Raw genomic sequence first — 13,924 nt, forward strand, 5'->3', positions numbered from 1 at the left:
ACCCTTTCCCCGCCCCTGTCCCACCCCCATTCCAACCCCTTCCCCAAAGTCCCTGCCCCAACTCCGCCCCCACCCTGCCCCTATTGGACCCCTTCCCCAAATCCCCGCCCCGGCCCCGCCTTTTCCCCGAGCGCGCGGGGTTCCCCTTCCTCCCTCCTGCCTCCCAGCACTTGCCGCGCGAATCAGCTGTTTCGTGGCGCAAGCGCTGGGAGCCAGGGGGAAAATGCGGGCATGCGGTGTGCCCAGGGGAGGAAGCAGAGGCAGAATGGAGGTGGAGGTGGAGGTGAGCTGGGGCAGGGGGGCGGGATGCTGCCGGTGGGTGCTAAGCACCCACCAATTTTTTCTCATGGGTGCTCCAGCCCCGGAGCACCCACGGAGTCGGCGCCTATGAGGCGAGGCGTCAATCACCGGGTCACCGTTGCAGATCCACCGAACGTGTTCGGTCTCCGGGAACCTGGCGCGGGAACCTGGCGTTGCAGCGCCGGGATCAGCAACGTTGCAACCAGGATGAACGATTGGCACCATCCTGGTCTCCCAGACACGATCCCTCTTCTTCGGACTCCAGTACCCAACAGGCGTCCACACCAGTGGGCCACGGCCCTGCACCGGGGTTACCCACTCTACAGGCGGCACCGCCCATTGCATTGTGCCCCAGGGCCAGTGGCCGGACCCTGGTACCCTTGGGGGTTCCCGCAGCCCTCGCAAGGGCTCAGGTCGGCCTCGGGGGCCTCAGATAAACCATCAGCCATGGTCTCCCATCCGCCCCAGACTTCATAGCCCTACCTTAGGGGAGTCAATTAGTAAGCATTTATTTCATAGATAAGCTAACTCAAAAGCTGCACAGCTCAAGTTGTGTTGGGACCAGAATACAAGTCTCTAAAATTAGATTTGTCCCACTGGCCATGGGGGAAGAAAACATAGTATATGATCATGTCAGTAAAGACTGCGACTTAATCCACATGCCAAGGGGCTGAACAGGTTATACAAGTGTCCATAATACTGGCATTTTCAGACTAATCAAAGCTTTATTTGACAGCCTTGATAGTATCTTAAGAGTTTTTTTGTATATTATACATATATATGACCCCCATCTTAAATTAGCATTTATTTGAGGGGTAGATGCCTCAAGACGCTGAGCTACAGAGCCTTTCATGTGTAGGTCACCATTTTGAATCCAGCCTCTTCCAGGGGAGTTGTTCACCACTGCACTTGGTGCTAGTTGGCAGACTCAGCAGAGAAGCCCTGGAGACTTAACTGCCCCTGTGCCTCTGAGAAGCAGGCCTGGCAGTACAATATCTGGGAAGCTTGCACTGTTGTTGCCCTGCACACAAACTGAGGACTACATTTTCCAGGGTTCACAAGCTGGCACCTTTTGCCAGCACTAAATCCAGACCATTTTTAAAAATGAAGTTTGGGGCTATATACAAGTTATTTGTAAATAAACAAATTAGTTTATAAAATATTTTGCATAAAATGTCACATATGGAGTTGCACAAAATTGCAGCTGGGTCACGCTGGTGAAGTTTTACTCACTCAAGTAGTCTCATAGGTTTCATTTGAACTACTACTATGAGTAAAGGAGATCAGTCAGGCTCACCGTAATTTAGTGATAGGTATGCTGCTTAGAAAGTATTTAAGGGCCAGTTTCTTATACACTGCCTACATTTTTGCAGGATAATAGCAGACACACAAATTTACCTGCAATAATTTGCACTTTCAAAGTAGACATCTAAGTCCTTAATTTGTGAATGTAGTCAGGCATTCAGGACCTGATGCAACATCCATTGAAGTCAAGGAAGGATTCCCTGTAGCTTCAGTGGGCTTTGGATGAGGGCTAAAACTGACCTAAGTTACAGGTGCAAATAGTTGCAGGCACAATTATGTGTCTGCAGAAATGGAGACCCTGTTCAGTTTTACCTATGTACAAGAATTGCTAGCTGTTGTAATAGGAAGACTTGAATAGGATGTGTGCCTTTAATCAATCCTTCTCTTCTCATTCACACAGTGTACACAACCACACCCCCAAGGTTGGAGAGCTTGATACAAGGAGAGCCATTCGTCAGGCATTTGATGTTTGGCAGAGAGTGACGCCATTAACCTTTGAAGAGGTCCCTTATCATGAAGTTAAAAGTGACAGGAAGGAAGCAGATATCATGATATTTTTTGCTTCTGGTTTCCATGGAGACAGTTCTCCATTTGACGGAGAAGGTGGATTCCTAGCCCATGCTTACTTTCCTGGACCAGGAATAGGAGGAGATACTCACTTTGATTCAGATGAGCCATGGACTTTGGGAAATTCTAATCATGATGGTAAGATTGCAGGTCAAATTTTTAAAACAGGAACAAGCTGAATGTAAACTCAACAGTAGTCTTTTAGTTGGGGAAATGGCAGGTTAGTGGAGCCCTCTTCTTCCACAGATTGGCCCCAGTTAAAAAAAAATGCACTCCATCTTAAATGCACAAGTCCCTGGTGTGTGTGCACAAATTGGAGGTTTATGCACCTTCTCACCTATATGCACATGAATGAATGTATTTAGGAGTGAGCAAAAATGTGTGTATACTTAGCTGTGCAGGTCTTTGAAGATTTGGGCCACTATCTCTCCAGAGAAAATTGTCCCTTAGGGGAGGAAGGTGGTATGAGTGCTGAAGAAACAGAGGCAAAGTCGGCATCCCAATCCCAATCCGACTGAGATGCTGAGTGTGCTCAGCAAAGACAATGATGCGGTTGCTCAGCGGGGAGTGCAGAGGTAAGAAACCAGAAAAGGTTTCAGTTGCAAGTTTCATCATTTTTGACTTAATGTCTAATTTCCCAAATATTATTTTGGCCTGAAATTTCCCATGTTGCGTTTCAGGCCAGAAGAGAGGGCTTGTTGGCTACTTTAAAGATGCTTGTTGGGAATCAGGAAAACTATCTTTTGTGTATTAAACAGTAAAGAGATTTTGTGTGCTTTTGGGTTTTATCTTCCCTTCCAATAACCCCAAACACTTGCTTTTTTATTTTCAGACCTTTTCTTCAGTGGGAACATGGGTCTTTCACAAGTTTGAAAAAGAGTGTTAAGCTATTTTAACTGAATGCTAAATGAGACATAAGACTCCAATTACAGATCCATATGCATGGAGAAGATCATGGATTCAGAACAATTCCTAGAAAAAATGCATTGTCAAGATAAAGTTATGCTTGTAAATAAAGATTAGTTAATTTTAAACAATATTAGAGCATTGTAGCTTAAAAGAAACATGTTTAATACCAGGAATTTGGAGTTCTGTGAAGGGTCATCACCATGGTATCAAAGTGCCTGAGTTAAGGTGTAATGTCTCCTCAGTGCAGGATCTGTTCACCTTTAAAGGGTAGTCTGTTCCTCCCTTATTGTGTCACTCAGTTGGTATTCCCCCTCACTGTAGGCTCTCTTTCGGTATGTTTTCTTCATAAGTGCTGTTGCCAGAGTTTAGAGAAATTTCACCTTGGTAGGGGCTTTCTCCCCATGTGGTTGAATATTATCCCTTTCACTGTAGATGATGTCCTTCAGCTCAGGTATTATTACCTTTTGCTTCTAGATTTGTTTTCTGAAGTGTGTTCTTTGTAATTAGTGTTGTCTCCATCCTGATGGCAGGGTTGGCTGTTCATTTTGGAACTGAAATAGACTCACCAAAAAAATAAAACCCCACCAGGAGTATGTCAGTAACAAAGCTCTCTTTCTATATTGTGCTTTTCTACATAAAAAGGGAAAGATTTTAGAATAGCTGCTGCCAATTTTATAATTTTTAAAAATCTTAAAACAGACAGATAAAGTGGGCTACTCAGTAAAAAGCAGAGCTACATAGACTATTAATATCTAAGACATTCTGCCCCGATGAGAATGTTTTTTAACACAACTATATAGAAAACTCAGGCAAACTATCTCAAATTTTTGTTTATCCTTACCGTGAAGCGTTGGTGTTTGCAAAACTGTTATTCACTGAATACATCAGCAGTGCAGGGCACTGAAATTGGCATTGTAGGTCCTGCTAAAAGCTCACAAAATGTGTCTGGCATGTGAGACTGTTCTCTGTATATGATATTGATCCTTTCTTAACACTGACTACAGGAGGAACCCATTTAGTCCATGTAGTATTGTTAAGCTAGTGCCCATGAGCCTGGTTTAACAACTGTTTTTGGCTGGCGTGCCTGTAGCTTTTTTGCTTTTCACCTGTCTCACCCTCAACAGTTTTAGCAAGTTGACAGTAATGTGCAATTGTTGTCCAACCAGAAGAAGTGTGGGGGACTCTTCACTAAGAGTGCAAACTGTGTTTCAAATTCAATCAAGAAAGAATTAGTAATTTCTGAATAGATGACATTCTATGTGAAGAACACAAGACTTCTTTGGTTTTTCTCATAGGACACAAGAACTGTGGTCCATTTAAATTAATTAGCTATTCTGGCACACCAGGATAGCTAAACATTTAATGCAGTTTCTGGATAGTTCACTAGCTAGGTGTAGGAGTTGCCAGACAGATACCAGTTTCTGGCCACTATGGCTAAGCATTTATGTCCATTCAGAACATGAGTCACTCAAAAGAACCAGTAAAAATCCACATAGAAGTGCTTCCATGTTTTCTCAGACCACGATTGTGAATATTGGGGTGCCCAGTATATTCTTTACCCTCTGACATGAAGATCAAGCCTTCTTCTCAGTAGTATGAGCCAACCTAGGCCATCAAAAGTGACTGAATATTTTCCTTCATAGTCACCATTCCATATGGTGTAACATGAGGCTTTAGAGTCATAAAACCGGAGGGAAATATGCATTGTTCGTCTTATTATTTTATAACATGTTTAACTTGGTGTCAGCCCTTCCCATTCACACTGAAAAGTGACAACATAATTAAGAATTGTATTTGGCAAGTTAAAAAAACGGAAGTGAAGAGGCATACTGTGGTAAGTCCCTAACACCAGCGTGGGTTAGCGTTTTCCAATGTTACACTCTTTTATGGGCTGCTGTTTTTCCTTAATTTGATGGCAACATACTACAACGAGGGTGCATTGGGCTCAGACCAAAATATAGTTGTTTAATCATATTGATCTTACATTTTTATTACTGATTGTTTCCTTATTATTAGTGTTAGTGTTGCAGTTATAGGACTACTGCCCTCTGTCCCCTTTCTGATTTCTCTGAGTTAATCCAGTTCAAGTCTTGAGGTGGAATCTCACGATTCTTCTTCGAGTAGTGTCCCTGTGGGTGAACCACTGTAGGTGTGCTTGCGTCCTTACGCTGCTGATCGGAGAACTTTGCTAGCAGTGTCCATGAGGCCCGGCTAGCTAGTGTATGCAGGCTAACCCCCCTCAGTTACTTCTCAACTGCCCCTGGCTAGAGACAGAGCTAGTCACAGTCCGTTAAGACCATCGTTTTCACTTTTTGCATTTCTATAGTTAGTCTCCTTGTACTTAGTTGTAGTTTTGACTCCTTTCTTATCAGCAGGCACAGCTGTGATACCACATGCCAGGCGTCACATGTGAACATGTGGTTCAGCTCAGAGACAGACTGGACAAACCCCTGTCACTATCCACCAGGGTCAAAAACTCCTTAGACTGGTAGAAGGACCCAGCCAATGTTTGCAAAAGGATCCCCTTCTCGCACCCTCCCCCCATCATTGCTTCTCACCACCGACGCATCACTCAGGGTGGGGCGCACATCTAAACAGCCTCATGACACAAGGCAGGTGGTAATCCATGAAGATATCCCTTTACATCAACCTCCTCAAGCTAAGGGTCGTCAGGAAAGCCTGCCCCCATTTCCTCCTGCTGATTAAAGGATTACAGATGAGATCTAAGAGACAACATTTATGTCCATTCAGAACATGAGACAACATAACCTGTATGTACTACATCAATTGACAAGGGGGAGCCAGGTCACCCTCCCACTGTGTGGAGCTGATGAGATTATGGAACTGGTGTATCTCCCATGATGTGTCACGGTTTGCAGTTTACCTCCCAGGCACACAAAATTTGATAACGGATAGTCTCAGTCGCAAATTCACACACAATCACGAGTGAAAGATAGACCCGGCAGTACTTCACGACCTATTCAGGCAATGGGGGACACTGACCACAGACCTGTTCATCACTCACCTGAACAAGAAATGTCCATGCTACTGCTACAGAGCAGGGATAGGACAACACATCCTGGGCGATGCTCTCCTGGGACAGGGACCTTCTCTATGCCTTTCCTCCCTTTCTCCTACTGTTGATGGTCTCATTGAAAATAAAAAGAGAAGGAGCACATGTCATACTGATTGCTGCCACTTGGCCAAGGCAGACCTAGTACCCTTCCCTGTCACAGCTTGTGATGTGCCCGCCAATCTCTCTCCAATCCAATCCTCTTCTTGCAGAACAAAGGCGTACCCTATATCCCAACCTGGGATTCTTTGCCTCAAGGCATGGCTCCTTCAGGGTTCCAACACCTAGAGAACTCCTGTTCGAAGTAGGTACAAGATGTATTTACTACACAGTAGAAAGTCCATGACATGCCGTACTTAGGTCCAGGTTTCGCATTTGGTGTACCTCCCAACAAATCTCCCTGACATCCGTGTCCCTTCCAAAGATCTTAGACTATATACTGACCCTAAAAAGATCAGGACTATCAGCTCTCTCAGAGTCTATCTGGTGGCTACAGCAGCCTTCTATCAGCCAATAGAGGGATACTTGGTACTATCACACCTGACCACTAAAAGATTCCTCGGGTATAGTTAAATCTTTCCCCACAACCTGTGTTCCCTTGCACAGCCACCCAGGAGTGAATCAAGTGCCGTGCACTTGATTAGCAGAGCCACACACATCTGGTAATGTGCGTTCAGGTGCGCCAACCTCTGCTGCTCTGCAGCCATGTTGCTCCTGCCCTCTGCCTTGGAGCTCTTGGCCAGCTGCTCCCAGGACCCTCCTGCTTGCTGTGCAGAGCAGGGAGAGAGAGGGTGCTGATGTCAGGGTGTCCCCCTCCCCCCTGCCCATATACCCCATCTCCGCAGAGCAGGGGTGGGGGGACAGGGCTCAGGAGCAGGAGAGCTGCTGGCAGCTGCTGAGGTCTGAACAAGGAGCTTTCTGGTGGGTGCCTTAAAGAGATAGCATACAGTCTCTCATAGACTTCCCCAGCAGCCAGCACACACACACTCTGTCTCTGTCTCACACACAAACACATGGATTGGATTGGATGAATGGACTATAAGGTGGACAGAAAGCTGGCTAGATCGTCGGGCTTAACGGGTAGTGATCAACGGCTCAGTGTCTAGTTGGCAGCCAGTATCAAGTGGAGTGCCCCAGGGGTCGGTCCTGGGGCCAGTTTTGTTCAACATCTTCATTAATGATCTGGATGATGGGATGGATTGCACCCTCAGCAAGTCCACGGATGACACGAAGCTGGGGGGCGAGGTAGATACACTGGAGGGTAGGGATAAGGTCCAGAGTGACCTAGACAAATTGGAGGATTGGGCCAAAAGATATCTGATGAGGTTCAACAAGGAGAAGTGCAGAGTCCTGCACTTAGGACAGAAGAATCCCATGCACCGCTGGGGACCGACTGGCTAAGTGGCAGTTCTGCAAAAAAGGACCTGGGGATTACAGTGGATGAGAAGCTAGATATGAGTCACAGTGTGCCCTTGTTGCCAAGAAGGCTAATGGCATATTGGGCTGTATTAGTAGGAGCATTGCTAGCAGATCGAGGGAAGTGATTATTCCCCTCTATTCAACATTGGTGAGGCCACATCTGGAGTACTGTGTCCTGTTTTGGGCCCCCCACTACAGAAAGGATGTGGACAAATTGGAGAGAGTCCAGCGGAGGGCAATGAAAATGATTAGGGGGTGGGGCACATGACTTATGAGGAGAAGCTGAGGGAACCGAGCTTATTTAGTCTGCAAAAGAGAAGAGTGAGGTGGGATTTGATAACAGCCTTCAACTACCTGAAGGGTGGGTTCCAAAGAGGATGGAGCTAGGCTGTTCTCAGTGGTGGCAGATGACAGAACAAGGAGCAATGGTCTCAAGTTGCAGTGGTGGAAGTCTAGTTTGGATATTAGGAAAAACTATTTCAGTAGGAGGGTGGTGAAGCACTGGAATGGGTTACTTACGGAAGTGGTGGAATCTCCATCCTTAGAGGTTTTTAAGGCCTGGCTTGACAAAGCCCTGGCTGGGATGATTTAGTTGGGTTTGGTCCTGCTTTGAGCAGGGGGTTGGACTAGATGATCTCCTGAGGTCTCTTCCAACCCTAATCTATGATTTTGTGGCAGGTTTTCATACCAGTGCTGGTTTCACATGTTTCTCCCAAAATCATGCTCTTTGCTGTATTCACACTAGAGGTTAATCAGAACCCTGGTGGGCTCCTCTGGTCAGCTAGCAGAGTGCTGGGACAGCATCTTCTAAGACTGTTTGGCTGATCTGAACTATGCAGAACTTGGAATAGGCCACATGGACTGAAGGGTTAAACTCAGAACACATGTATATAAACATAGCTACCAGTGCATAGGAAGCAAGTGGGAAGTGAGTAAGTTAGAAGGGCTGGAACATACAGACACAGGTAATTGTGGGATGGTATTGGAGAACTGGATCAAAACATGAGTTCAGCAACCCAGTCTTCATTTGCATCGTAACTGCAAAGTGAGCTGGTCAGAGCCTGCCTTATAGCAAAACCTGTGCTTTAACCCCCAGCTGTGCAAATGAGCAAAGGTTCTAAACACAGGCATAAGGGTTTTGTATGAGGATGGTTGGGCTGTTGGGGCTAAAACACAGGTGAGAGCCACGTTAAGTCTGCAGTGTAGACATACTCTTAGACAGCACTAGGGGCTTTTCTAAGTTACAGGAGCCTCCCTAGGCCATCTTATGGGCCACTGCGCATCCCAGAAAATCCATAGTGCATCCCTACCCTGACATGCCGGCGTAGCCCCCAGACTAGCCCCAATGCTGGGACTTGTGAGGGGGTCCTTGGGAGGCAGCCACACAGCTATCTTGCACAGTACCTTTGCCAAAGGAATCATCCCTAGGTTTTGAGAGCCCCTTTTTGTTGCTCTAGCCCTTTAAACTGGAGTAATGGGGATGGAGTGCAGGGGAGGAGTTTCTCTATTATGCTGTAGCTCTTTGTTGAAGACAAATTGTGATCCAACGGAAATTATTGGGAGTTTTAGGGACTGCATTGCTATATTTTCAGTACCTTCAGTTAAGATTTTTTGCTGATAAATGTTTGAATAAATCAGAATTGATCTGACTTTTAAGAAAACAAAAAAAAATCTATATTCAGATGTGGTCAATAGAGGGAATACTTTCTGGACTCTCTAAACCAAGAAAAATATTACGTATCCCAAAAAGGGTGGGTTTTTTGTTTGTTTGTTTTAAATCACACTGTTCTTCTTTGAATATGTGTCAGTGCGGATCCCGGCCTAGGTGCACATGCGCCTCATACGTGCAGGACTAGATTTTTTTTGGCCAGCAGTGTCTGATGGTGTCACAGCTGCACCCTGTGCCTCTTCATGCCACTGTAAGAGGCCATAAAGGGTTTAGTGGCCCGGCCCCTTAGTCAGTTTCCAGTTCCTTTTTACCACCTGTGGCAATGAATTGGAACCTAGCAGTGTCCTATCACCTGATAGAACTCTAACAAGCTTTTTTCTAGGTAAACCTCTGAAAATCTTCAGAACGCTTTTCAGCACTGACCTTTATGTATTTGCATCATAAAATCCTCAAATTGAACTGAAATCCAGCAAACAGATCCCCTGTACTGATGTCCACCCCACATACAGTACCCCCTGTATAACATGGCGGAATCTAAGGAGGGATTTAATCCTTGTCCATCCTGTGGCAGACTCATCCTGCTGAAGGATAGTCATGAGATTCTGCTTCGATGCGTCCCACATCTCTAGCAGATGTTCCAGCTGCTTGTCGTTCTCAGCTGAGACCAAGAATTCACGACTGAAGCTCCATCTCTCAAAGCAGTTGATGAGGGTGACATTTGACCCAGAAATCCTGGGACTGAGCTCTCCAATACTGTGGAAACCGACACTATCCCAGCATACCATTGAGCATCCAGGCTGCATCCAAGACTGTGTCAGGGAAATAATTGCAGAGCAAACCACTGGCACCATCTGCAGCTTCAACATTGGCTGTGGCACCAGAGTCGCTTCAGCCTCAATATTGAGAGAGGCTGCTCAAGCATCACAGCAGGTTGAAAACAGACAATCAGAGCACCAAGGTTGGGCCTCTAAGAAGAGATCAGTGTCCTCCCACATCTGGAGACATAGAAAGACTTCCAAGGAGAAGTCCTCCAAGACTCACAAGGCATCACCTGGTGAGGAGCAGCCTGTAGTGCAGCACACTCCACCGGTGCCAGGACCAGCACTGGAATCATTGGTGTTAGCATCAATAGCACTGGCACTGACAATTTTCTCATCCTCTGGACTGGCATGGGATAGGACACTATGGTCAGTGGGACAAACTGTGAGAATGGTTTTGGCATAGAGATGTCTGTGAAGATGGACCTTGGCACAGAGAGCTCCCATCAGCAGTGCCTATACAAGAGAAACATTCTTCATCCGCAAGACACACTGTCTGCCTGGCATTGAACGGGATCCATCTCTTATATGGTCCCTGTCCCACACTCAGGGCCGGCTCTGGCTTTTTCGCCGCCCCAGGCGAAAAAGCCTCCGGCCGCCCCCCCCCTCCAGGTGCCGCCCCAAGCACCAGCTTGGGTGCCTGGTGCCTGGAGCCGGCCCTGCCCACACTGTCAGGCTGGAAGAATCTTTTGTCCCATGGGCCAACATGCAGCACCTGTACCATTATGGGGCTATTGGGAACAACAGACTAGAGCTCCCAGAAGCTGCCTGCCCACAAGAAGGAAGAGGAGAACCCCCTCTCCTGCAGCAATGTTGGTGAGACCCAGACACCCAGTTATCAGGAGGAGCAAGAACCTGAGGTGCAGACATGTCAGCACCCCATTTCATGACCTTTATTCCCCTTCAACCTTTATTCCTCACCACCAGATGAGGCCGTTACCTCGGCACTGGAACCGTCACCAGCACTGAATACATATAAGGCATTTCAAGACTTCTTATTGAGGGTAGCAGACATCCTTGTTGAAGTGGTGACTTCTGTCATAGTGGAGAAGTCACACAAACTCTTGGATAGTTTGTCTGCAGCAGGCCCAGAATGCATTGCCCTCCTGATAAATGAAGGGCTTCTGGACCCTGCCAAGGCACTATGGCAGACACCAGTTACTGCCCCTCCAACAGCAAAAAGGATAAATAAATGCTACGTCAGGATTAGAGTATTTTTACTCCCATCGTAATCCTGGATCGCAGGTAGTTTCAGCCATACAAAAGAAGTCCCACTCAACCAAGAGTACTCCCAAGGACAAAGATCCAGTCATGTTTTTTGGAGGAATACAGGTTGGCTTCACTTCAACTCAGGATGGCTAAGTATCAAGTCCTGTTAGCGAAGTATAATTTCCTCACATGGACCAGAGTCTTTCCATCAGTTGCAAAGCTTCCCTATAAGGCTAGAAAGGAGATGAAGGACATGGTGCGAAAGGGACAATTGGTAGGGAAGATGTCCTTTCAGGTGCTATGGACGCTGCTGATACTTCTTCCAGAACCATGGCCACGGCTGCGACCATGAGGAGGGCATCATGGTTCTAGGCCTCTGGTATTCCCCATAAAGTTCAGGCCACCATCAAAGACCTGCCATTTGAAGGATTGGAGCTATTTAGTGAAAAATCAGATAGCATGTTACACTTCCTCAGACTCTATCTCAATCCTGAGATCCTTAGGTATATACACACCTCCAGCATCTAAAAAAATGTACTGCTCACAGCAGCAGCAGCAGAAGCAACAGATGCCCTCATACGATAGGCATCTGGACTATCAACCAGAGAAATGGCTTCATTACAACAAAGGTCATCAGCCCTCTAACCACTCAATCTCACACCCTGCTTAATCCTCACACATCAGTTGAGAGCTACATTAGAAGCAGTCACTCTAATATGCTCTTCAAAAACTGCCTTGCTCCATCCAGTGTATGACACTACTACCCATGGGTACACCATCCAGTTTCTTTCCTCCCTCCTTTCTGCCCCTTTCCTCATCCCTCTTCAGAGACCCTTCTCACAAGAGCCTTTTACAAGCAGAAGTGGCCTTGTTGCTCCAAAAACAGGAACAGTAGAAGTTCCACAGGAATACAGGGGAAGCAGATGCTTGTCAGAAACCAAGATGTGGAGGTCCAAGCCTAGTGGTTGGAGCAGTGGCAGTTGTATTTAGTGATCAGTATGGTGGCAGCTGGGCCAGGAACCAGAGCCAAAGGTCAGAGCTGGATTCAGGCATCAAGAGCAGGTTCAAAACAAAGCAAAATACAGCTGGGAGCTAGGCTGGAGCAAGGGCAGGGCTGAAGCAGGGCTGACAACAAAGCTGGAGTCAGAGCAGGGCTGGAGCAGGCTAAGGCCTGAGGAGTCTGTCACCACTATCAAGCAGGGGAGCTTCCAAGCCATGAAGTGACGTTGGGCAGACTGAACTGCTGTTTCTCCTGTGAGGCTTATATTGCTACTCTGAGAGTCACTAGTCCTGGCTTGTGGGTTGGCTGGAGCCTAGCACTGGAATGACTCTATTTCAGGGATAACTCATCACCGCAAAATGCTATTCCCAGTATTTTCTCAATGTGAAGAAGAAAGGGGCTTTTTGTCCTATCTTAGACCTGAGGAGACTTAACAGATACATATTCTGCCTGAGATTCAGGATGGTAACGCTTGCCTCCATTATTCTGATGCTCCAACCCAGGACTGGTTCGCAGCTCTCAATTACAAGATGTGTACTTCCATGCTGCCATCCACCCAGCCCACAGGAAGTATCTCAGATGCTGTCAGGCCCAATCCCTAACTATACAAGCCCTACCCTTCGGACTCTCCATGGTATCAGGAGTGTTTGCTGTGGTCAGTTGTTGGCTGCATGTGTGTTCTCTCCGTATGCTGTACCTGGTCTGGCCAGGTAGCTGGCTCAGCAGACTTCAGTCGAACTGCCCAGAAAGACCACAGACTCGGCTTAGTGGTGAAGGCACTCAACCAGGTTTATTGCTCACAAAACACAGTACTAGAACCGCATAGACTCTACAGGAATAGGAATGTATGTATGCCCATGACAATGGACCAGCTCAGTCAGTGGCGGGATATTCTGCTGCCCCCTAGGCCAGACAAAGGGTTATAGCGAGGGTGAAGGTGAGACAAACAATCTGGGATAAACAACTTACGTATCACCTTGTGTTTCATGACATGTTTGTTATTTCCCCTTGTACCTTTCTCCTGATGTTTCAGATGAAACAGCACTATTCATCATTTCAGTCAAACCATCTTATCATGTGCTAGATTGGGGTGTTCTTGTGCTAGCCTGCTGGAATGTGTTTACATATTCAGTGTTTTAGCAAAGTTAGCAATATCAGTGCCAAGTTCAAGTACTGGACAGTGAACTTGAAGGCAAGCATCTGCTTTTGACAGGGCCTAACTTTTGCTCATAGCATAACTTTTGCTGCCTTTGTTCAGGCCTCAGGCCTTGCACCAGGCCCCTTGCTCCAGGCTGTCTCTTCCTACTATGTTTACCAAGTGCCTTGCAGTGGTAGCAGTACACCACAGAAAAAAGAGATACGCATCTATCCATATCTAGATGGTTGGCTGATCAGAGGTACATTCTCAGACTAGACTGAATCAGTGGTACAACAAGTGTTATCCCTATTCTCTCAGCTGGGGTCCTGATGAATTACAAAAAATCCTCTTTCAACCCATCTCAGGTGATAGAATTCATAGGAATTTTACTCGGCTCACAAGCAGTGCGAGTCTGCTTACTGATCAACTGATTCAAATCCATTCAGTCCCACATAATCAAAGTACAGATCAAACATCTGACCATGGTTTACACACGTCTCGCCTTCCTGGGGCACAT

At 46.6% G+C, this 13,924-nt stretch overlaps 1 protein-coding gene across 3 annotated transcripts in view; it reads left to right on the forward strand.

The window, feature by feature from the left end:
• Window positions 1-13,924, forward strand: part of MMP24 (matrix metallopeptidase 24) — a 175,397-nt gene that overhangs the window by 54,931 nt on the left and 106,542 nt on the right. For all 3 annotated transcript variants that reach the window (XM_026656786.1, XM_026656787.1, XM_029912606.1), the window contains exon 4: window positions 2,006-2,310. In XM_026656786.1, coding sequence (XP_026512571.1) covers window positions 2,006-2,310 — 305 coding nt within the window. The remainder of the gene's footprint in view (window positions 1-2,005; window positions 2,311-13,924) is intronic.

The sequence above is a fragment of the Terrapene carolina genome, unplaced genomic scaffold (assembly GCF_002925995.2).
Source record: "Terrapene carolina triunguis isolate 2854851 unplaced genomic scaffold, T_m_triunguis-2.0 Scaffold233, whole genome shotgun sequence".
Lineage (NCBI taxonomy): Eukaryota > Metazoa > Chordata > Testudines > Emydidae > Terrapene > Terrapene triunguis.